This window comes from Grampus griseus, assembly GCF_964374135.1.
Source record: "Grampus griseus genome assembly, chromosome: 5".
Classification (NCBI taxonomy): Eukaryota; Metazoa; Chordata; class Mammalia; order Artiodactyla; family Delphinidae; genus Grampus; species Grampus griseus.
The window spans coordinates 996,138-1,020,183 of record NC_138998.1 but is presented as its reverse complement, the minus strand read 5'-3'; the positions used below and the strand labels follow the sequence as shown (position 1 = coordinate 1,020,183).

Sequence of the window (24,046 nt, the reverse complement as noted above, 5' to 3'; positions counted from 1 at the left end):
GACAAGCTTTACAACCGGCCTCCCTGCTTTACCCCTTGCCCCCATCCAGAACATCCAGGATATTCTCTTTCCAACAGCCAGAGCAATCTTCAAAAATACTCTTCCCTGCTTAAAACCTTTCAATGGCTTCCCATCCCACTGGTCATGAAGTCCAATCTTTACCGCAGTTCCCCAAACCCCAGGCCTGCCTCTGTGGCCACTTTCTGTGCCAAGGCTACTCCTGCTAGAGATCCTCCACACGTGTGGCTCTTTGTGCCTGAAAAACGCTCACCTGAGGGCGTCAGGTATTTGAATTGCTTCTCATCACTCAGGTCCCAGCTCAAACATGATCTCCTCAGGGGCCTCCCCTGAGCGCTCGTCCTTACACAGCTGCCCATCACTACAGTTGCTTATGATGTTCTTTCCATGCCTTATTTTCTTCTTTGTGCTCATCTTTGCTTTCACACCTACTGTCTGTCTAACCTACAGGAATGCAAGCCCCATGTGAGATGGGAGCTCTTATCTAACTAGTTCACCACTATATTCCCAAGGCCTGAAACAGAATCGGGGAGGGAAGCAGAGAGGCGGGGAGGAAAGTACATCCCAGAGCAACTCAGTGTATCTCCTTAACAGCTGCTACGGTCTTGCCAGTTGACTGCTACTGACTGCTTGGCCTCTAGAACCTGGCTGGACTTCTCTCAGTATTCCATAAACTAGAAATGGTTAAGCATATATGCATAAAGAAAACTTATCATCTTGAAAGCTACTTTCATTGTGTCATAAAATTAAACTATGCCACAAGATTCCACAACATGGAAACACCAAGCTTTTCTTTTGACCTAAAAACAAAAAAACCCCACTGAGATTCTTTTCTCCTGTCACAGAAGGGAACCCTTATGCGTGGCAACTAAACTCAACTTTTCTGTTTTTACTCTTCTCATTTCTTACTGGAGACAGGTGGTTGGACCCCCATCAGCAATTCATGTTTGCTCTCATAGCAGGTTTTTGCTAAAAGTCTAAAGAGAACCACAATTTAGTCCTTGGGTTGCATGCCTGACCTCCCTATTCTAAAGGACTGAGATTGTAAGAATTCTCCCTGTGGGAGAGTTGTTATATTTTACTGTGAATTTAAAGCATATGGACTGTGACTTTTCAATGTAGAGTAAGTGAAGAAATGACTAGTTCCACAGTTTTCCAAAATGAATCAATCAATAAAAATATTCTTATTAGAAATTATCTATCAACATTATAATGAATGCTCTGTACATGAACTGTGGAGAAGAAACCGTGAACATACTTACCTCTTCAAAGCCCATTTCAAATAAACATTCAACAGCTCCTCTGACAGGCAAGAGTCTAGTAGAAAAAGTTGTGTTTCCAATCCGGATAGATCTATATTTTTCATCATTAGGGTTTCTGATTTAAAAAAAAAAGTCTGATTATATATAACAATTTACATTTTTCACCATGTTTTTGCATTCTTTTTCACATTTTATACTGGCTATACGCCTACGAGGTAGTAGAGATCCCAGCTTTAAAGAAAGAGGATGCACAGTCTAGAAAGACAGACTGATTTTGTGATTCTTACCTTGTACACACTTACTGCAACATTACTGTTTAACTTCACAGCTGATAATATCAATGCTGACGTAAGGGAAACCCATGCAACATTCTATTTCTGTGCTGTTAAAACTAGAGACCTTTATGAGTGTTTAAGTTGCTAAGAAAAAATTCCATGCAAGTTCCAGACAGGGGCAGAAAGTTTTGCCTGTTTTCTTCTGATGGATCTCAGTCATCGAGAATAGCGCCTGATGGACATGTAGATGGTGGTTAATAAATATTTGTGAAACGAATGAATAAAAGAAACTAAGAAGTTATAGACAAATGAATCACAGCTCCTCAAAGACTTTACTTCTGACAAACATGAACCTAGGTATACCTTTACGGTCGCTTGATTTTTCTGTCTTCCCTAGACCAATGGTTGTTTTTACTATAATTTCTGTTTCAGCTAAAGATATATTTTTGTCACAGCAACTATGGTAATAAAATACAGTGAACATATGAATTTCTTTTACCATGATTAAGATTTTGAATAGTACACATGAGATGAGACCAGCACATGAAAAATCTTTGATTTGAGATTTGTAATAACGTTGATAAATCAGAAAGGCTGTAAAAAAAAAAATCAGAAAGAAAATAAAAGGTTAAAGACAATCAAGGTATTATACTCAAAAGGCCTTCTGAACTTAATTCAGGATGATAAGTAGGTTTCATATCTGATACTGACGCCCTTAAAATGGTAGTGGCTTCCATCAGTATGGCATTAAGAAAGACTGAGGCTGTCTCAGGGGTCCACAGAAGCAGTGCTGAGGCTATCAGCCTGGGGTCTGGGATGATGGGGTGGCCAAGTGCTGGCAAATGACCAAACACCTTTGCCCTAAACTTACACATGTTCTCTAGATATGGTGATATAAAAACCAAAACAGAGATTGTTAACTGTAGAAGGTTCAACAAATTTCACATTTGTTTTCCATCAAGCAGTTCCTGTTGCCAAACTGTCATAAATACTACACAAAACTTTTTTAAACCTCTTTTAATTTCAAAAATTACACCAGTTTATTACAGAATATTTAGAGACAAAAGCTCCAAAGTAGTGTTACTTAAAATGTCCAGATTGGTGCTGATCTGTAAACACTTTGCTTTTCATCCATGAGGAGTACAGAAATTGAAAGTATTCAGTAATTATTACAGCAATTTGACACTGCCATGAAATTTTCATTGCATTTTACAAAAGTTATAGGTCCACAAAGGATTGGAAATTAAAAATACTGTTCTTTACTGCAGGTCATTTGAAAATCACAGATAACTGAGAAACACAAAGAGATACAGATGCCTTACTCTTTTATTCTGTGTATCAGATCAGGGTTTCTAAACCTTGGCAATACTGATCTTTGGCCTTTGCTGTGAGGGCTGCCCTGGGCACAGTAAAATGTTTACATCCCTGGCTTCTATACCACACTACATCATAAGCATGCCGCTCTTTCTTACCACTTAAACATTAAACAGTGAACAATCCTACCTTTACCAAAGCTAGTTACAGGTAAATGAGGCATCTTTTCACGACACTCAACACATTCCACAGGGTGATAAACAATCAGTACCACCAGGATGGTATATCCCACTGGTGCAGAACTGCTTGAGCTATCTTAGTCTATTTTTTCCCAACAGTTTCCAGATTTCTACATAATCAAAATCTTTCACTGGGCTTAATTTTCTAATTTTTCTTCCCTTTTTCACACTAAAAAATTCTTATAAAACTTACATGAGCTGTTCTGATATAGCTTATTATTTTGAGACATGTTTCAAAGGGTCGAAGCAGCTTCTCTGCTACAGGCTTTGTATAGCTTAGATTTTCCTCTCTAGTTTCTAACGAACAATGTTCTATCTTTGTACAACATCTGTGGACCTCACATATCATTTATGTGTTTTTCTCACTCAACGTATATTGCAAATAAAAATTTGAAAAATGGCAATAACATCCAGGTACCCAAATCCCAGCTTCCTCTTTTTAAAGGTGCTGAGCAAAACTTCCCTGGTGGCGCAGTGGTTAAGAATCCACCTGCCAAAGCAGGGGACATGGGTTCGAGCCCTGGTCCGGGAGGATCCCACATGCCGCGGAGCAACTGGGCCCGTGAGCCACAACTACTAAGCCTGCGCGTCTGGAGCCTGTGCTCCGCAACAAGAGGCCGCGACAGTGAGAGGCCTGCGCACCGCGATGAAGAGTGGCCCCCGCTTGCCACAACTAGAGAAAGCCCTCGCACAGAAACGAAGACCCAACACAGACAAAAATAAATAAATTTATTAAAAAAATTTTTTGAAAAATGGCAATAACATCCAGGTAACCAAATCCTAGCTTCCTCTTTTTAAATGTGCTGAGCAGGACTTCCCTGGGGGTGCAGTGGTTAAGAATCCCCCTGCCAATGCAGGGGACACGGGTTCGAGCCCTGGTCCGAGAAGATCCCACACGCCGCGGAGCAACTAAGCCTGTGCGCCACAACTACTGAGCCTGCGCTCCAGAGCCCACAAGCCACAACTACTGAGTCCATGTGCCACAACTACTGAAGCCCGCGTGCCTAGAGCCCGTGCTCCGCAACAAGAGAAGCCACTGCAATGAGAAGCCCGCACACCACAATGAAGAGTAGCCGCCGCCCGCCGCAGCTTTGAGCAAGCCCGCGCGCAGCAACAAAGACCCAACGCAGCCATAAATAAATGAATGAATGAATGAATGAATGTGTTGAGCAGACCAACCATAGTCTTGAGCACAGACTGATGTGAAAGTCAGCCCCTGAAGCCCTCAAAGGCTTACAGAAGTTGGCCCCAGGGCCATCAGACCTCGGATCCATCAGCTCCCATTTCCTGCCCTTGGAGAAGTGCCATACAAACATTCCTGAACCTCTCGCTTCACAGCATCAGCCTGGAGTGGCCACTCTCCTCGAGCCCATTACTACGCTCAGTATCCTGCGGCATCTGAAGTACCCCTACGGACCTTTAGTTTTGATCTTCTTCTTCCACTAATTTAATTTTCTGTGCAGACTTTTCTCAATATTTTTTGCTATAACTCTTCGATTTTTTTTCCCTATCTCTGGTGACAATTAACTATTTCTACGACTTTATTATTTATCTTGCTTGTTAGCAATTATCTTGCACCTTAGCTTGAGATTTCTTTTTCTGGTTGTTGGATGATGATGTTGAATGAATGAGGTTTGAAAGGGCAGCAAAACTTCCTAAACCTCACGCAACCATCACTTTGAACACACTTTGGTGCCTTCCTAGCTGTCTTACCCACAGATAGACAAACTGTTTCATTTACAGAAAATTCGCCTGTGTATTTACAACTGAATAGTAGGAAAAACACCCGCTTTGCACCTCGAAAGTCATAATCTACCATATTTCTAAGATTTTACAACATGTTAATAATAAGCCTCCCACTGAGTCACAGTATTCCTTTTCTCAGAAAAGGAAAGCTTAAATGTTTCTCTTTCAGAAATGCTAGGAATTAAATATATCTGAGCATTCTCTAGCTCTCTTCCTCTTTAGAACGCATAATCCCAGGAAGAGTTCTCACAAATGGAAATTTAGTACGTGAGTGCATCCTATAATCTTGCATTTTTATTACTGATGACAAAAGTTGGTTTGTAGGCCATCTGAAAAACTATTTCTAGTCCTTCTGAAAATCTGCTAGTGCGACTTACATGTAAAATTTTCAGAAACATCTCTCTGCCTTTAGAACATCTGGGAAGCATCCCTGGCTCTAACTCCACCATTCTCTGCAGCTGACAACAAGGGAAACGTGCACGTAAACTAGCTTAACATGAAAAACTGAATGAGACTAACAAACAACACATGTGCCATATTCTCTATTTCTTTCTATCTTTTGCAACAATCTTATAATGTAGGTATTGTTTGTTCCTTTTAAAAATGAGGAAACTGAAGCCCAGTTTACATACATTCTTAGGAAATGGTTGACTGGGACTTAAACCCACTGATTCGATTACAAACACTCTCCACCATACAAGCTGCCAACAAACTCAGCCATCCTCGCTCAGTTTCTCCAGGTGTCAGTACTAACCCAGATGAGAAATCTCAAGTTATTTCAGGTACAGTATTTTGTCTCCTCCCGTTACCAGCTCTACCCCTGGCACTCACTCATCAAGGACTGCCAGTCCCTGACTACAATTCTTCTGTTACATCCACAGTTATGCTTATGCTCTGCAGTAGCTTCAGAAGTGAAATCCATGCCTTGTGTCTTCTCACATCATTATTCCACGTGAATTTCTCGTTATGCTTCTTTTTTGAGTCTAGAAACTACAATTACTTTCTGTTGCCTATCATGTCAAATACATGTTCTCTTACCAAACCTTTGTTCTCAGAACTGTTCCACACTAGGTCATCCAGCTATCTCCTCACATAAACACGTAAGTGCTTAAACATTGTCTTGGAATTAATTGTTCTCTAGATTTTATGCTGTGGCTATTTTCCACACCTGTGTCTTTCTCCCAGACGTATTTATTTTCTTTGAAGGAAGAAACCACTTTCCATTCTTGGCCCTTCCCAATCACACCCAATACAGTTCATAACCAGTAACTGTGTGCAGTTTGCAAAGGAAACTAGTGGGAAATCAAATATTGTTTTTTCTTACATCTTTATTGGAGTATAATTGCTTTACAATGGTGAGACAGTTTCTGCTTTACGACAAAGTGAATCAGTTATACATATATATATGTTCCCATATCTCTTCCCTCTTGCGTCTCCCTCCCACCCTCCCTATCCCACCCTCCCTATCCCACCCCTCTAGGTGGTCACAAAGCACCAAGCTGATCTCCCTGTGCTATGTGGCTGCTTCCCACTAGCTATCTACCTTACGTTTGGTACTGTACATATGTCCATGCCACTCTCTCGCTTTCTCACAGCTTACCCTTCCCCCTCCCCATATCCTCAAGTCCATTCTCTAGGAGGTCTTTGTCTTTATTCCTGTCTTACCCCTAGATTCTTCATGACGTTTTTTTCCCCTTAAATTCCATATATATGTGTTAGCATATGGTATTTGTCTTTCTCATTCTGACTTACTTCACTCTGTATGACAGACTCTAGGTCCATCCACCTCATTACAAATAGCTCAATTTTGTTTCCTTTTATGACTGAGTAATATTCCATTGTATATATGTGCCACATCTTCTTTATCCATTCATCCGATGATGGACACTTAGGTTGTTTCCATCTCCGGGCTATTGTAAATAGAGCTGCAATGAACATTTTGGTACATGACTCTTTTTGAATTATGGTTTTCTCAGGGTATATTCCCAGTAGTGGGATTGCTGGGTCATATGGTAGTTCTATTTGTAGTTTTTTAAGGAACCTCCATACTGTTCTCCATAGTGGCTGTACCAATTCACATTCCCACCAGCAGTGCAAGAGGGTTCCCTTTTCTCCACACCCTCTCCAGCATTTATTGTTTCTAGATTTTTTGATGATGGCCACTGTGACTGGTGTCAGATGATATCTCATTGTAGTTTTGATTTGCATTTCTCTAATGATTAGTGATGTTGAGCATTCTTTCATGTGTTTGTTGGCAGTCTGTATATCTTCTTTGGAGAAATGTCTATTTAGGTCTTCTGCCCATTTCTGGATTGGGTTGTTTGTTTTTTTGTTATTGAGCTGCATGAGCTACTTATAAATTTTGGAGATTAATTCTTTGTCAGTTGCTTCATTTGCAAATATTTTCTCCCATTCTGAGGGTTGTCTTTTGGTCTTGTTTATGGTTTCCTTTGCTGTGCAAAGCTTTGACGTTTCATTAGGTCCCATTGATTTTTGTTTTTATTTCCATTTCTCTAGGAGGTGGGTCAAAAAAGATCTTGCTGTGATTTATGTCAGAGTGTTCTAACTATGTTTTCCTCTAAGAGTTTGATAGTTTCTGGCCTTACATTTAGGTCTTTAATCCATTTTGAGCTTATTTTTGTGTATGGTGTTAGGGAGTGATCTAATCTCATACCTGTCCAGTTTTCCCAGCACCACTTATTGAAGAGGCTGTCCTTTCTCCACTGTACATTCCTGCCTCCTTTATCAAAGATAAGCTGACCATACGTGCCTGGGTTTATCTCTGGGCTTTGTATCCTTTTCCATTGATCAATCTTTCTGTTTTTGTGCCAGTACCATACTGTCTTGATTACTGTAGCTTTGTAGTATAGTCTGAAGTCAGGGAGCCTGATTCCTCCAGCTCCATTTTTCGTTCTCAAGATTGCTTTGGCTATTCGGGGTCTTTTGTGTTTCCATACAGATGGTGAAATTTTTTGTCCTAGCTCTGTGAAAAATACCAGTGGTAGTCTGATAGGGATTGCATTGAATCTGTAGATTGCTTTGGGTAGTAGAGTCATTTTGACAATGTTGATTCTTTCAATCCAAGAACATGGCATATCTCTCCATCTATTTGTATCATCTTTCATTTCTTTCATCAGGGTCTTATAATTTTCTGCATACAGGTCTTTTGTCTCCTTAAGTAGGTTTATTCCTAGATATTTTATTCTTTTTGTTGCAATGGTAAATGGGAGTGTTTTCTTGATTTCACTTTCAGATTTTTCATCATTAGCGTATAGGAATGCCAGAGATTTCTGTGCATTAATTTTGTATCCTGCTACTTTACCAAATTCATTGATTAGCTCTAGTAGTTTTCTGGTAGCATCTTTAGGATTCTCTATGTATAGTATCATGTCATCTGCAAACAGTGACAGCTTTACTTCTTCTTTTCCGATTTGGATTCCTTTTCGTCTCTGATTGCTGTGGCAAAAACTTCCAAAACTATTTTGAATAAGAGTGGTGAGAGTGGGCAACCTTGTCTTCTTCCTGATCTTAGTGGAAATGCTTTCAGTTTTGTACCATTGAGGACGATGTTGGCTGTGGGTTTGTCATATATGGCCTTTATTATGTTGAGGAAAGTTCCCTCTATGCCTACTTTCTGCAGGGTTTTTATCATAAATGGGTGTTGAATTTTGTGGAAACCTTTCTCTGCATCTATTGAGATGATCATGTGGTTTTCTCCTTCAATTTGTTAATATGGTGAATCACGTTGATTGATTTGCGTATATTGAAGAATCCTTGCATTCCTGGAATAAACCCCACTTGATCATGGTGTATGATCCTTTTAATGTGCTGTTGGATTCTGTTTGCTAGTATTTTGTTGAGGATTTTTGCATCTATGTTCATCATTGATATTAGCCTGTAGCTTTCTTTCTTTGTGACATCCTTGTCTGGTTTTGGTATCAGGGTGATGGTGGCCTCATAGAATGAGTTTGGGAGTGTTCCTCCCTCTGCTATATTTTGGAAGAGTTTGAGAAGGATAGGTGTTAGCTCTTCTCTAAATGTTTGATAGAATTTGCCTGTGAAGCCATCTGGTCTTGGGCTTTTGTTTGTTGGAAGATTTTTAATCACAGTTTCAATTTCAGTGCTTCTGACTGGTCTGTTCATATTTTCTATTTCTTCCTGATTCAGTCTTGGCAGGTTGTGCCTTTCTAAGAATTTGTCCATTTCTTCCAGGTTGTCCATTTTATTGGCATAAAGTTGCTTGTAGTAATCTCTCATGATCTTTTGCATTTCTGCAGTGTCAGTTGTTACTTTTCCTTTTTCATTTCTAATTCTATTGATTTGAGTCTTCTCCCTTTTTTTCTTGATGAGTCTGGCTAATGGTTTATCAATTTTGTTTATCTTCTCAAAGAACCAGCTTTTAGTTTTACTGATCTTTGCTATCGTTTCCTTCATTTCTTTTTCTATTATTTCTGATCTGATTTTTATGATTTCTTTCCGTCTGCTAACTTTGGGGTTTTTTTGTTCTTCTTTCTCTAATTGCTTTAGGTGCAAGGTTAGGTTGTTTATTCGAGATGTTTCCTGTTTCTTGAGGTAGGCTTGTATTGCTATAAACTTCCCTCTTAGAACTGCTTTTGCTGCATCCCATAGGTTTTGGGTCGTCGTGTCTCCATTGTCATTTGTTTCTAGGTATTTTTTTATTTCCTCTTTGATTTCTTCAGTGATCACTTCGTTATTAAGTAGTGTATTGTTTAGCCTCGATGTGTTTGTATTTTTTACAGACCTTTTCCTGTAATTGATATCTAGTCTCATAGCATTGTGGTCAGAACACATACTTGATACAATTTCAATTTTCTTAAATTTACCAAGGCTTGATTTGTGACCCAAGATATGATCTATCCTGGAGAATGTTCCATGAGCACTTGAGAAAAATGTGTATTCTGTTGTTTTTGGATGGAATGTCCTATAAATATCAATTAAGTAAATCTTGTTTAATGTATCATTTAAAGCTTGTGTTTCCTTATTTATTTTCATTTTGGATGATCTGTCCATTAGTGAAAGTGGGGTGTTAAAGTCCCCTACTATGAATGTGTTACTATCGATTTCCCCTTTTATGGCTGTTAGTATTTGCCTTATGTATTGAGGTGCTCCTATGTTGGGTGCATAGATATTTACAATTGTTATATCTTCTTCTTGGATCGATCCCTTGATGATTATGTAGTGTCCTTCTTTGTCTCTTCTAATAGTCTTTATTTTAAAGTCTATTTTGTCTGATATGAGAATTGCTACTCCAGCTTTCTTTTGGTTTCCATTTGCATGGAATATCTTTTTCCATCCCCTCACTTTCAGTCTGTATGTGTCTCTAGATCTGAAGTGGGTCTCTTGTAGACAGCAAATATATGGGTCTTGTTTTTGTATCCATTCAGCCAATCTGTGTCTTTTGGTGGGAGCATTTAGTCCGTTTACATTTAAGGTAATTATCAATATGTATGTTCCTATTCCCATTTTAATTGTTTTGGGTTCGTTATTGTAGGTCTTTTCCTTCTCTTGTGTTTCTTGCCTAGAGAAGTTCCTTTAGCATTTGTTGTAAAGCTGGTTTGGTGGTGCTGAACTCTCTCAGCTTTTGCTTGTCTGTAAAGGTTTTAATTTCTCCATCAAATCTGAATGAGATCCTTGCTGGGTAGAGTAATCTTGGTTGCAGGTTTTTCTCCTTCATCACTTTAAATATGTCCTGCCAGTCCCTTCTGGCTTGCAGAGTTTCTGCTGAAAGATCAGCTATTAACCTTATGGGGATTCCCTTGTGTGTTATTTGTTGTTTTTCCCTTGCTGCTTTTAATATGTTTTCTTTGTATTTAATTTTTGACAGTTTGATTAATATGTGTCTTGGCGTTTTTCTCCTTGGATTTATCCTGTATGGGACTCTCTGTGCTTCCTGGACTTGATTAACTATTTCCTTTCCCATATTAGGGAAGTTTTCAACTATAATCTCTTCAAATATTTTCTCAGTCCCTTTCTTTTTCTCTTCTTCTTCCGGGACCCCTATAATTCGAATGTTGGTGCATTTAATGTTGTCCCAGAGGTCTCTGAGACTGTCCTCAGTTCTTTTCATTCTTTTTTCTTTATTCTGCTCTGCAGTAGTTATTTCCACTATTTTATCTTCCAGGTCACTTATCCGTTCTTTTGCCTCAGTTATTCTGCTATTGATCCCATCTAGAGTATTTTTCATTTCATTTATTGTGTTGTTCATCATTGTTTGTTTCATCTTTAGTTCTTCTAGGTCCTTGTTAAATGTTTCTTGCATTTTGTCTATTCTATCTCCAAGATTTTGGATCATCTTTACTATCATTATTCTGAATTCTTTTTCAGGTAGACTGCCTATTTCCTCTTCATTTGTTAGGTCTGGTGGGTTTTTATCTTGCTCCTTCATCTGCTGTGTGTTTTTCTGTCTTCTCATTTTGCTTATCTTACTGTGTTTGGGGTCTCCTTTTTGCAGGCTGCAGGTTCGTAGTTTCTGTTGTTTTTGGTGTCTGTCCCCAGAGGCTAAGGTTGGTTCAGTGGGTTGTGTAGGCTTCCTGGTGCAGGGCACTAGTGCCTGTGTTCTGGTGGATGAGGCTGGATCTTGTCTTTCCGGTGGGCAGGTCCACGTCTGGTGGTGTGTTTTGGGGTGTCTGTAGACTTATTATGATTTTGGGCAGCCTCTCTGCTAATGGGTGGGGTTGTGCTCCTGTCTTGCTAGTTGTTTGGCATAGGGTGTCCAGCACTGTAGCTTGCTGGTCGTTGAGTGAAGCTGGGTGCTGATGTTGAGATGGAGATCTCTGGGAGATTTTCGCCGTTTGATATTATGTGGAGTTGGGAGGTCTCTTGTGGACCAGTGTCCTAAAGTTGGCTCTCCTACCTCAGAGGCACAGCACTGACTCCTGGCTGCAGCACCAAGAGCCTTTCATCCACACGGCTCAGAACAAAAGGGAAAAAATTAGAAAGAAAGAAAGAAGAAAAGAAAGAAAGAAAGGAACGAAGGTCGGAAGGAAGGAAGATGAAAGAAAGGAGGGAGGGAGGGAGGGAGGGAAGGAAGGACGGAAGGAAGGAAGGAAGGAAGGACGGAAGGAAGGAAGGAAGGAAGATGAAAGAAAGAAAGAAAGGAAGGAGGGAAGGAAGGAAGGAAGAGAGAAGGGAGGGAGGGGGAGAGGGAGGAAGGGGGAGGGAGGGAGGGAGAGAAGAAGGAAGGAAGGGAGGGAGGAGGAAGGAAGGAAGGAAGGAGGGCAGGAAGGAAGGAAAGAAAGAAAGAAAGAAGATAAAATAAAATAAAAGATAAAATAAAATGAAGTTAATAAAATAAAAAGTAATTATTAAGAAAAAAAAAATTTTTTTAAGAAAAACAAAACCAGACAGATAGAACCCTAGGACAAATGGTGGAAGCAAAGCTATACAGACAAAATCTCGCACAGAAGCATACACATACACACTCACAAAAAGAGGAAAAAGGGGAAAAATCATAAATCTTGCTCTTAAAGTCCACCTCCTTAATTTGGGATGATTCGTTGTGTATACATGTATTCCACAGATGCAGGGTACATCAAGTTGATTGTGGAGCTTTAATCCGCTGCTTCTGAGACTGCTGGGAGGAATTTCCCTTTCTCTTCTTTGTTCGCACAGCTCCCGGGGTTCAGCTTTGGATTTGGACCCGCCTCTGCATGTAGGTCGCCTGAGGGCGTCTGTTCTTCGCTCAGCAGACAGGACGGGGTTAAAGGAGCCGCTGATTCGGGGGCTCTGGCTCACTCAGGCCGGAGTCGGGGGGAGGGGCATGGCGTGAGGGGCGGGCCTGCGGCGGCAGAGGCCAGCGTGACGTTGCACCCGCCTGAGGCGCGCCGTGCGTTCTCCTGAGGAAGTTGTCCCTGGATCCCGGGACCCTGGCAGTGGCGGGCTGCACAGGCTCCCCGGAAGGGCGTGTGGATAGTGACCTGTGCTTGCACACAGGCTTCTTGGTGGCAGCAGCAGCAGCCTTACCCTCTCATGCCCGTCTCTGGGGTCCGCGGTTTTAGCCACGGCTCGCGCCCGTCTCTGGAGCTCCTTTAAGCGGCGCTCTTAATCCCCTCTCCTTGCGCACCAGGAAACAAAGACGGAAAAAAAAATCTCTTGCCTCTTCGGCAGGTCCAGACTTTTCCCCAGACTCCTTCCCGGCTAGCTGTGGCGCACTAGCCCCCTGCAGGCTGTGTTCACGCCGCCATCCCGAGTCCTCTCCCGGCGCTCCGACCGAAGACTGAGCCTTGGCTCCCAGCCCTGCCTGCCCCGGTGGGTGAGCAGACAAGCCTCTCGGGCTGGTGAGTGCTGGTCGGCACCAATCCTCTGTGCGGGAATCTCTCCGCTTCGTCCTTCGCACCCCTGTTGCTGTGCTCTCCTCCGCGGCTCCGAAGCATTCCCCCTCCACCACCCGCAGTCTCCACCCGCGAAGGGGCTTCCTAGTGTGTGGAAACCTTTCCTCCTTCACAGCTCCCTCCCACTGGTGCAGGTCCCGTCCCTATTCTTTTGTCTCTGTTTTTTCTTTTGCCCTACCCAAGTTCGTGGGGACTTTCTTGCCTTTTGGGAGGTCTGAGGTCTTCTGCCAGCGTTCAGTAGGTGTTCTGTAGGTGTTGTTCCACGTGTATATGTATTTCTGGTGTATCTGTGGGGAGGAAGGTGATCTCCGCCTCTTACTCTTCCGCCATCTTCCCCTCGTCCCCCCGAATTTAGTCAAATATTGTTTTTTAAAGAATGAATGAAGCAAGTTTCCTAGGGAACCCACATGGAATGCCAGTAAAACTACTGCAGATTTTTGAAAGGCAGATACTGAGGAAAGCTGATTTTTATCGATAAGTCAGTGAACTGAAAAAACGGTTCAAACCCATGGTACACTGTGCATGCAAATTAGTATATACTTCATTGTATAATTTCATTAGCTTTACGAGCCTTAGTTGGGGAATAGGATAAACATCATCTGAAGCAAAAATTTCAAACTTAACCCAAAGTATTATTTTCACCAGTGTATAGTGACAAATATCACTGTTAACACCAACAATTAAAAAACTGCAAATGAAATTCTCAGTTCAGCACTCACCCTATAAAATACTATGTCAGATCCTGAGTTAGGAGCAAAGGATATCAAGACAACACCCCTTATCGCTCATGCTAAAGGTGTTCCTAAAACAGCAAAAGAAACGATGGTTTCCTCTATTCTCAAATAAGTTAGATTAGCCTGTCTGTAATGCAGTGTAGCTAAGGGATCAAGAAGAGGCCTGGGGCTTTTCTGTTAAGAGGCAAGCAAATCACTGGACTTGGAAGCAGAAGAAAAGGTGAGGATTTTTCCCCCCCTCTGAAGACCAAACGAGTTTGAACTGTAAGAATGAGGGCAGGGGGCTTCCCTGGTGGCGCAGTGGTTGAGAGTCTGCCTGCTGATGCAGGGGACACGGGTTCGTGCCCTGGTCCGGGAGGATCCCACATGCCGCAGAGCGGCTGGGGCCCGTGAGCCATGGCCGCTGAGCCTGCGCGTCCGGAGCCTGTGCTTCGCAGCGGGAGAGGCCACAACAGTCAGAGGCCCGCGTACCGCAAAAAAAAAAAAAAAAAAAAGAATGAGGGCAGGAACTAATACTATTACTTAAGACAAACTAAAAAGGGTAGTTTTTCATACCATCTCCACTTATATGAGTTCCAGACTCCTAATTCCCTTTCTGGATAAAAAACCTTTTTAAGGTAAGAAACATAAGCCATCGTAGAGACTATAACATACACTGACAGCATGCCACGTTTCTACTATGAGTTTGGTAAACACTCATAATGACGATAATGATGGAAAAGACTTCCTTCCTCAAAACACCTTGATCTCAGCATTTGTGGTTTCCCTGGATTGAAAGCAGAAGTGAATCCTCATTACAAGGGCAACTCCCTTTTCTGAAGAATGGGGTTTAAATAGTTTGGTGGCTTTCCAGATGGGAGGTGCTAGCTGACGGCCTCTGGAGAACTCTGCCTCGGAGTTCACTGTGCAGAATCCTCTGGCATCCTTGCGCTCTGAAGAGCTGTCAGATCTCCCAGGGCTGAGAAGGTGAGCTGAGAGGGTGTCACAGAGGAGGAAGGCGGCCCCCATATAGGTCTTAACTGTGCAGCTGTGCACAGTGCACATGCTGCATCCCTCTCTGCATCTGTCACACAACAAGGGCTCAATATGTTCTTCTTTCAATTCACTTTTTAAATCATTAATGTTGCCTATATGAGCCATATTAAAACTGCCATGGGTTAAGACACTGCACTTGTAACTAAGGTCTCCAAAACTGGGTCACGTGAAATCTATAACCTTGACACTGCGAAGGATCTCCTTTTAGACTTCAGGCCAATACATCCACCCCTTAGAAAAGCAAGCGCACCAGGGGCTGGGGGGCGGGGGGCAGAGCCTATATGATCACGGCGCCCTGATAAACGAGCTAACAGCACTAAGGCGGAGGCACGTGGGGCTCCTTTTCCCTCCCCCACACATCCCGTCCCTCAGGACACCACATCATTTGATCTAAGAGTGGAGGGACGTAATGCTTCAAAATGACTAATAAAACTTACTTCCCAATTCCCCAAATCTGTAAGGTTCCTTAGAGGTCTAGAAGTGTGCTCAGAGTAAAAGGAAACAAACTACTCTTAGCCAAGGTTATCCTCACAAACACCACGGTAGTGTTAGGCTCTAGTATTAGGATATTCACAAAACGCTGGGAAGAAAACATCTTGTCCGTGGCAAACTTCTGAGAAGCCCAATGGCAACTGAAGGCTGCTGGTGGGTAAAACGCACGCAGTGGGGATGAAACGCTGTCGCCGCTCCTGTCCTGACACGTAAGACTGTTCAAGCGCCAGACCGAGGCCAGAGCCCGGGGCGCGCCTTCCCCTCCTCCGCCCCGCGCGTCCCGGGACCCGGCTCGCCCTGGGCTCCGCGACAGCAGGTGTCCGGTCACAGGTGCAGAGACTCCCTCCGCTCCGGCGGGGCTGGGCCGGGCGGGTCTCCAGGCCCCTGGCGGGCGGCCCCAGCTCCCCCCCCGCCGCCCCCCTGAGCGGGAGCCAGGCCCGGGGCCCTCCCGGCCTCCGCGCCCCCGGGGCCGGCCGGGCGCCCCCAAACCCGGCCGCGCGTGCGCCGCGCCCCGCCCGCTGGCACGCGTCCCTCCCGCGGCCCCGCACCTGAGGATGTTGTCCGCGTAGGTGAGCAGCAGCTTGGAGGCCTCCAGGAAGGTCTCCGGGGTGTTCTGACAGAGCTCGGCCACCGCCGGGGACGCTGACCCACAGGAACTGCCCAGCGCCGCCGCCGCCATACTCGAGCGCGCGGCCGTGACCCCCCCTCCCCCCGCCCGCACCGCGTGCGCTCTGAGCAGGCGCCTCAGCTCGCCGCGCTCTGCGGCCGGCCGGGGGGAGGGGGCTGGTCTCCAGGGGCGGGGGCCCGGCCGAGAGGGAGGGGGCTGGTCTCCAGGGGCGGGGCTCGGCCGAGAGGGAGGGGGCTGGTCTCCAGGGGCGGGGCCCGGCCGAGAGGGAGGGGGCTGGTCTCCAGGGGCGGGGCTCGGCCGAGAGGGAGGGGGCTGGTCTCCAGGGGCCGGCCCGGCCGAGAGGGAGGGGGCTGGTCTCCAGGGGCGGGGCCCGGCCGAGAGGGAAGGGGCTGGTCTCCAGGGGCGGGGCCCAGCCGAGAGGGAAGGGGCTAGTCTCCAGGGGGCGGGGGGGCGGGGGCGTGCAAGGCTCGTGGCGGGGGGCAGGGCTCGTGTGTGGGGGGGTGATCTGCAGGGGACGGGGGGTTTTCCAGGGGGGTGGCGTCTGATATCCTGGGCTGGGGACTCGGCGGGAGGTGAGGGGGACGGCTGGTCTCCAGGGGGCGGGGACTAGTATCCGGGACCGGTGGGGTTCGTCTGGGAGGAGCTGGGGGCTGTTTGGGGCCGTTGGGGGCTTGGGCCGACAGGGGCCTGGTTGTCAGGGCCTGGGGGCTTCGACCAGGCTGGGGTGTGGGTCTTGGTCGTCCGGACCGCGGGGCTTTTCCCATGTGTGTCTGGTGGTCTGGACCGCGGGGTGGGGTGGAGGGGCGGGGGTTTCGCGCAGGGGTAGGGGCTGCTGGCTGGTGCAGCGCAGGAACCCAGGTTCCTCGGCGCCTCGGGGCCGGCCTCAATAGATCCAGCCAGACGGTGGAGAAACCCCCTATATTCCAACCACCCCTTTGCCCCCAGATGAAACTACTCTACAGCTTCCTCCTCGCAGATGGTCAGGCCTTCCTAAGTCAATGTGGATGAAAGACCCCAGAGGGAAGCAGAAAACCACGTTCAAAACCAAACACATAAACTCTGCTGGGTTTCTCCTATATGGATTTTTTTTGGAATTAGATAAATGATTGAAAATCTCTTGCATAAGTCCCAGCTCAGAGAATATGATGCCTCTGTAAAGAAGTTTTTTTCAAAACTGCAGTTTGCAACATAGTGGGTTGTGGACTCCACTGACCAAAGTAAAACACATATCCAATAACGACAAAGTAGAATGGAATGGAGGAGAAAGGAAAGACAGCAAAATTATGCATCCCATGCAGTAAGTGTACGTATTAATTTGTGACCTTGTTTCGCAGGTAGATCCTGTGATCAGCGTCCTTTATTCCTCTTAAAAGAAGAATCCTAACATCTTTAATCCATCATCTACTTCTCCATGACCTTGAAAGTGTACTTTACCAATGCCTTCTTTCTTTTCCAAACCTCAACAAATGTTTTTCTTGACACTATATATTTTTAAAAGTTGTTTGTCTAAGTAGCTTCTTTGAATAATCTTGATGCTTTATCGTCAGTTCGCTTTTTAAATTTGAAATTTTCTTCCAGTGTCTCTGAGCAAGACCCTGAGCAATAACCACCCACTTCAGTTACCATTCACTTGCCAGATATATGTGAGAAGTTTTTAATAAATATGTAGGTTTTTGGACCAGCTTCCAAGAATAATGTTTAACTGATAGTGTGTTGCTAGCTGCCGTAACTGAAATTTTCAGTGACGTAACATGAGAAATTTCTTTCTTGTTCATACAAGAGGTATCATTTGTCAGTGAGCAGCTTTCCTCCAGATAATGATGCAGGGCCCCAGGCTCCTTTCCTCCCATAGAAGTCAACAAACATTTTCTATAAAGGACTAAATATTAAATGTTTAAGGGTTTGTGGCCATAGGGGCTCTGGTTCAACTATTTAACTCTGCCTTTGCAGTTGTTCCATAGGCAATACAGTTTGCCCTTGAACAACGTGGGCACCAACCCTCCAAGCATTCAAATTCTGTGTATAACTTCCTCTGTATCTGAGGTTCCACTGTATCTGTGGTTCTGAATCTGAGGTTGCAACTCACAGTGGGCCATGTAGCACTGTAGCATTTATTGTTGAAAAAAAATCCTCATATAAGTGGACCCATGCAGTTCAAACCCGTGTTGTTCAAGGGTCAACTGTACTTAAAATGAATGTGTATGGGTATGTCCAATGAAACTATTTACAAAAACAAGCAGCCTTCTGGATTTAGCGTGTGGTTTGCTAACTACTGCTATATGGCCACAGAGACTTTTGCATTTAGTTAGTGATTGGGCAGAAAGACTGCATACCTGCTTCTTAACCACATGGGCCCAGAAATGACAAACAGCGTTTTCTCTACTGTATCATTAGTGAAAATGAAGCCCCACCTAGATGAAAAGGGAGGGAGACTGGGAAATGTAGTCCTTAGCTGGACAGGCACCACCCACAACTCTGGGAATTGTGGGATGGGAGGTGGGAGGCCTGGGATGTAACTAGCTGTCTCTATCACAAACAGTATTCCCTTTGAGTTTCTTCTTTCCATCAGCACACTCATTTATTCTTATAATAATTGTATAAGGTTATCATATACTATCTAGTATTTATGACTTTTTTTAAGGCTACAGAACACTTTTTTTTTTCAAATAAACCCTTAGGAGGAAACCTAGTATATACAAAACACCAAAGTGGAGGCGCTCTAGAACTGAAGCAGGAATGCTCTTGTGGTGGGGGAGGAATAGAATGTTATCAACTTAGCTTTCCCCTTGAGTAGATAATGGCTTTAAGGTACTTTTGTGAGGGACATGCAACCACAGTGTGAGAACCAATGCCATAAAATTAATGCTGTTAAAATAACGTACAGTCCATAAAATCATAGAAATCCTCATTTCAATGGTAATTCACTAAATTATTGTTTATTTTAATTCACCTGAAATTTAAATCCTTCCCAATTACTTTTTTTAAAAAAATTTATTTCTTTTGGCTGCGTTGGATCTTCATTGCTGCGCGCGGGTTTTCTTTTTAGTTGCAGCAAGAGGGGGCTACTCTTCGTTGCGGTGCACGGGCTTCTCATTGCAGTGGCTTCTCTTGTTCCAGAGCACGGGCTCTAGGTGCGCGGGCTTCAGTAGCTGAGGGGTACGGGCTCAGTAGTCATGGCTCGCGGGCTCTAGAGCGCAGGCTCAGTAGTTGTGGCGCACGGGCTTAGTTGCTCCGTGGCATGTGGGATCTTCCCTGACCAGGGCTCAAACCCGTGTGCCCTGCATCGGCAGGTGCATTCTTAAGCACTGCACCACCAGGGAAGCCCCCCAATTACTCTTTACTTTGAGTAACTACTCTCTCTCTTGGATACCACCATCTATGAAGCTATTAAGGGAATTTATTATAACAAGGGACTTGGCCCATTCTTTTCCCTGTCTGCTTCTTCCACTTAAGTCAAGTTGAAAGTATTTTGATTCTTCAGTTTCCTTTAGAAAAGTTAAAGGTTTTAAGCTAGTCAATCTCTTTATACCCACCATTGCTCCAAACACATAAAAGGATGTTCTAGTATTAAATCAGCTTTGAACTTCCTGTTCATTCACTTGATTTTTTTTTTTTTTTTTGCTTCAAGATAATGAATTTCTTTTTAGGATTCCAGCTTTGTTAAGAACATCATCTTTAGAGTTGACATATGGTGGCACTATTCTTAAAATGAAATAAAGATATAACTCACTGAAATTTCCCCAGGATAGGTTTTGTCATAAAAAAGAAAATGTTGGGACTTCCCTGGTGGCTCAGTGGTTAAGAATCTGCCTGCCAACGCAGGGCACATGGGTTCAAGCCCTGGCCGGGAAGATCCCACATGCCGCGGAGCAACTAAGCCCGTGTGCCACGACAACTGAGCCTGCGCTCTAGAGCCCGCAAGCCACAACTGCTGAGCCCGTGAGCCACAACTACTGAAGCCAGCATGCCTAGAGCCCATGCTCCGCAACAAGAGAAGCCACCACAATGAGAAGCCTGCACACCTCAAAGAAGAGTAGCCCCTGCTCGCCGCAACTAGAGAAAGCCTGCGGGCAGCAACAAAGACCCAACTCAGCCAAAAATAAATAAATATATTTTTTAAAAAAGAGAAAATGTTGACCTCAGTAAAGGTTATTGGCAAGGAGAAGGGTTAAAGCCTCTCAGGAATTGATGTGGTAGCTCACTACTGTGTGACTGTATTAAGTAATTAAGCAACTATTATTTATTGAGCACATGCTGTATGCAAAGCAGTCTGAGATGGATGACATAAGAAACTTTTAATCTAGTAGGAAGGACAAAATGAATAAGAATACCTTACATACAGATAGCCCTTCAGTTGATGAAACAGAGTTACTGTGAAAAAATCATTTGGTAAGAAATGCACAAAGTGGTATATGCATAAGGGTATGTGTTTATTAATTCATTCTGTAATTCATTCATTCACCAAATAGTTATGAAGCCAATGGCCGTGCGCCACACACTGTGAAGCAGGGGAGGAGATGAGCACAGGCCCCGCCTTCATAAGAGTCATCGAGTTCGAGCACTGGTGAGACCAGCAGTATCAGCATCACCAGGGAACTATCAGGATATTCTCAAGCCCCACCATTAAAGATGAGGCCCAGGGCTTCCCTGGTGGCGCAGTGGTTGAGAGTCCGCCTGCCGATGCAGGGGACACGGGTTCGTGCCCCGGTCCGGGAAGATCCCACATGCCGCGGAGCGGCTGGGCCCATGAGCCATGGCCGCTGAGGATGCGCGTCCGGAGCCTGTGCTCTGCAACGGGAGAGGCCACAGCAGTGAGAGGCCCGCGTACCGCAAAAAAAAAAAAAGATGAGGCCCAGCAATGTGTGTGGTAAGCCCTTCAGGTGATTTTGGTGCACGGTAAATTTGGAGAACTATTAGTTTAGAAGAAGGAAAATTCCTCTGTGGTTGCAGTTTCATGGAAGAAGAATTTGAAAAGAACCCTTAAATTGGGAGGTTAATGAGATGAGGAAGGGCAGGACTTTCCAGCTGTGGGAGGAAATGCCCCCAACACACATTTAATTAAGGACAGCATCCTAGCACTCTCTCCTCCGTGCCACTGCCTTAGTTTAGGGCTTCACCAGTCTTTTTTAAATTTTTTTTTAATATTTATTGGAGCATAGTTGCTTTACAATGTTGTGTTAGTTTCTGCTGTTCAGCAAAGTGAATCAGCTACATGTATACATATATCCTCTTGTTTGGATTTCCTTCCCGTTTAGGTCACCACAGAGCATTGAGTCCCCTGTGCTATACAGTAGGTTCTTCTTATTATCTATTTTATACATAGTAGTGTACATATGTCAATCCCAAGCCCCCAATTCATCCCCTCCGTAGAGCCTCACCAGTCTTAACTCTCTTCCCCCATGTCCACTCCCACATTCCCCAATCCCCCTGCACATGCTGCAACGATGATCTTTCTAAACCACCCATCTGATCATGTTATTCTTCTGCTGAAACGTTTTCTATGGCTACCCCTTGCCCACATGTAACCGAGCAGGACCCTATGGGGCCTTCCCAGAATAGACCTCCACCCACATCCTACACCTGCCTTCTGTTTGTAGAAAAACTTTAGTTGAAGAATAGCCAGAGACGTGAGAAAATGCAGAAAGAAAGGAAGACAGTCAAGCAAGACCAAATCACAATACTTTAGCCAGTAAACAGGCGAGGACCTTTAGTTCTTCCTCCAGGACTATAGAGAATATTCTGAGCCACATCCTTTGAGCTGTTTTGCAGATACTGAAAACCCCACAAGGTGGAGGAAGTTACCTGTCTGCTGCCCACAGGCATGTAGACCTCAGACCGGTTGGAACCAGAAGGCTGACGATGCCGACTCCCCATTACCTCACCACCAACCAATCAGAATGTCCACGAGCTGACCGCGCCCTGCTCCTTGAACATCGTAAGACTTCTCTCGACCCCCTCCAGGGCGGGGCGCACAGTCTTGAGGACACGAGCCCACTGTGGCCTCCTTCGCCTGGCAAAGCAATTAATCCATTTCTTTCTACTTCACCCAAAACTCTGTCTCCGAGATTTCATCTGGCACCAGCGTAGAGGCCAGATTTCAGCAACACACACTCTACCGCCAAATGATGTCACGAGTCAGGCAAGAAACTTGAATGTACTAAGTGGCTTTGTTCAAGACAAAAGAACTAGCAGAGTCCGGTGAAGGGAATGAGAGAGTTTACCATTTCCTTCCTAGAGGAATTTAGATTCAGTAAAAGAATGTTGCAGTCCATGTTAGACCAGGGCTGCCTGCATATCATTTCTGACCTACAGGATCAAATCCAAAGTCTTCTGCACAACATCCAAGACTTTTTCAGATCAGCCCCTGCTTCACTCTCATGCTTTCACTGTTGCTTTGTCCCACACCTCACATCCAGCATTGGCCACATTGAACTACTACTAGCAGTTTGTGGAAGATATCAGGTATCCAGGCCTTTGTTCTACTCTGTCAGGATGCCCTTTCCCACCAAATTTACTAGACAAACATGTACTCATTTTCAAGATGCAGTTCAAAGGTCAACTTTTTTGAAGGCTTTCCTGACTTTGGAAGGTAGTATTGACCCAGTTGTCTCCTTTGTATTATTATAATTCTGTCATATTCTTCTATTCCAGCACCTGTTTCAGTGGTTTGCACATATTTGTCTCCATGGCTGTTTCCTTAGACTATGAACTTCCTGAAAGCAAGAACCATACCCTATTCATTTTCATATGCCAGCTTCTAGCACAGCTTAGGAAGAAAATGAATGTTGAACAAAAGAAAGTACAAGCAAAGATACAGAGATGAAAAAAGACAAGCTGAAGTCAACCTAGAGATGATAAGATCACTTTTGCTGGGTGTTGGGCTGCACCCTGCAGGCCTGCAAGCCCTGGGCTTACCCAGCTTCAAGACAAAAGAAAGAGCCCAGAGTCAGTGACAGAGACACCAGTGGTTTAGTGGATGGGGGGATCTTACATGTCTGAAGCAAGGTCGTGGAGTGACACCCCACCGTCTGCAGCAGACGGTGGGCAGGACATGGCAGCAGTCTTTGCTCCTGGGGGAGGGGGAGGTTACCAGTTATAGGGCAATTGATGTCAGGTTGGCTCATCGGTTACCAACAGTGAGGCACGCCCCTCACTGCTTCTTTGATGAACTCTCACATTACAGAGGTTCTGATCTAAAGATTAGTCACCAGCTGGGGCTGGGGGCAAGTCTGTAGGAAGGTCAGTCGCGTGAGTAGGGTGTAGGTGAAGCAGGCACTCGTCAGGCAGAGGATGTACAGAGTGCAAGAGAACAGCCATCTTGGGTGGAAATCTATTTTAATAGAGAATGGGAACTATATCTGGAAAGATAGTTTTGAATCACATTACAAAAAATTTAAGTAAACATATGTCTGAACAAAAGGCTATGGCAAGTGGAGCCTTTTTGAAGATTTTGGTACTTTAGCTAAAACACCATGGTATTTTAACAAGGAATATGGTACTAAATCATACAGTATAGCTATTAGAATACCATAAAATCTCTCACCCCTTTCCAGACCAAAGGAAAGATCAGAGGTAGAAATAAAAATGAAAAGACTTTTGGTGGCTTTACTTTCCTACAATTTTTTTTTTCCGTTTTTTGGCCACACTGCACAGCTTGCAGGATCTTAGTTCCCCAACCAGCGGAAGCGGGGCGTCCTAACCACTGGTCCGCCAGAGAATTCCCTCTACAATATTTTAATTGACTTGTCACTTCTTATCCAAGATAATTTTGTGATGTTACAAAAGAAAAAAGAACAGCATGTTAAAACTGTGTTTCATATGAGTTTGGCTTCAAAAAATATTTTAGGACTTTTCGCACTATGATTTTAAAATATTATATAGCCATGAAGAGAGGAGAGAGCAAGTTTGGGTACCTCTCACTCCTTAACTTTTAGTTGTATTTTATAACCACG

At 44.3% G+C, this 24,046-nt stretch overlaps 1 protein-coding gene across 2 annotated transcripts in view; it reads right to left on the bottom strand.

Annotated features, from left to right (window-relative positions):
* The window catches only part of NGLY1 (N-glycanase 1), a 63,007-nt gene extending 46,773 nt beyond the window's left edge, over positions 1-16,234 (bottom strand). For both annotated transcript variants that reach the window (XM_082655205.1, XM_082655206.1), the window contains exons 1-2: positions 16,015-16,234; positions 1,281-1,395 (exon numbers count right to left, since the gene is read on the bottom strand). In XM_082655205.1, coding sequence (XP_082511331.1) covers positions 1,281-1,395; positions 16,015-16,145 — 246 coding nt within the window. In that variant the 5' untranslated portion in view covers positions 16,146-16,234. The remainder of the gene's footprint in view (positions 1-1,280; positions 1,396-16,014) is intronic.
* Between the last annotated feature and the right edge of the window lie 7,812 nt (positions 16,235-24,046).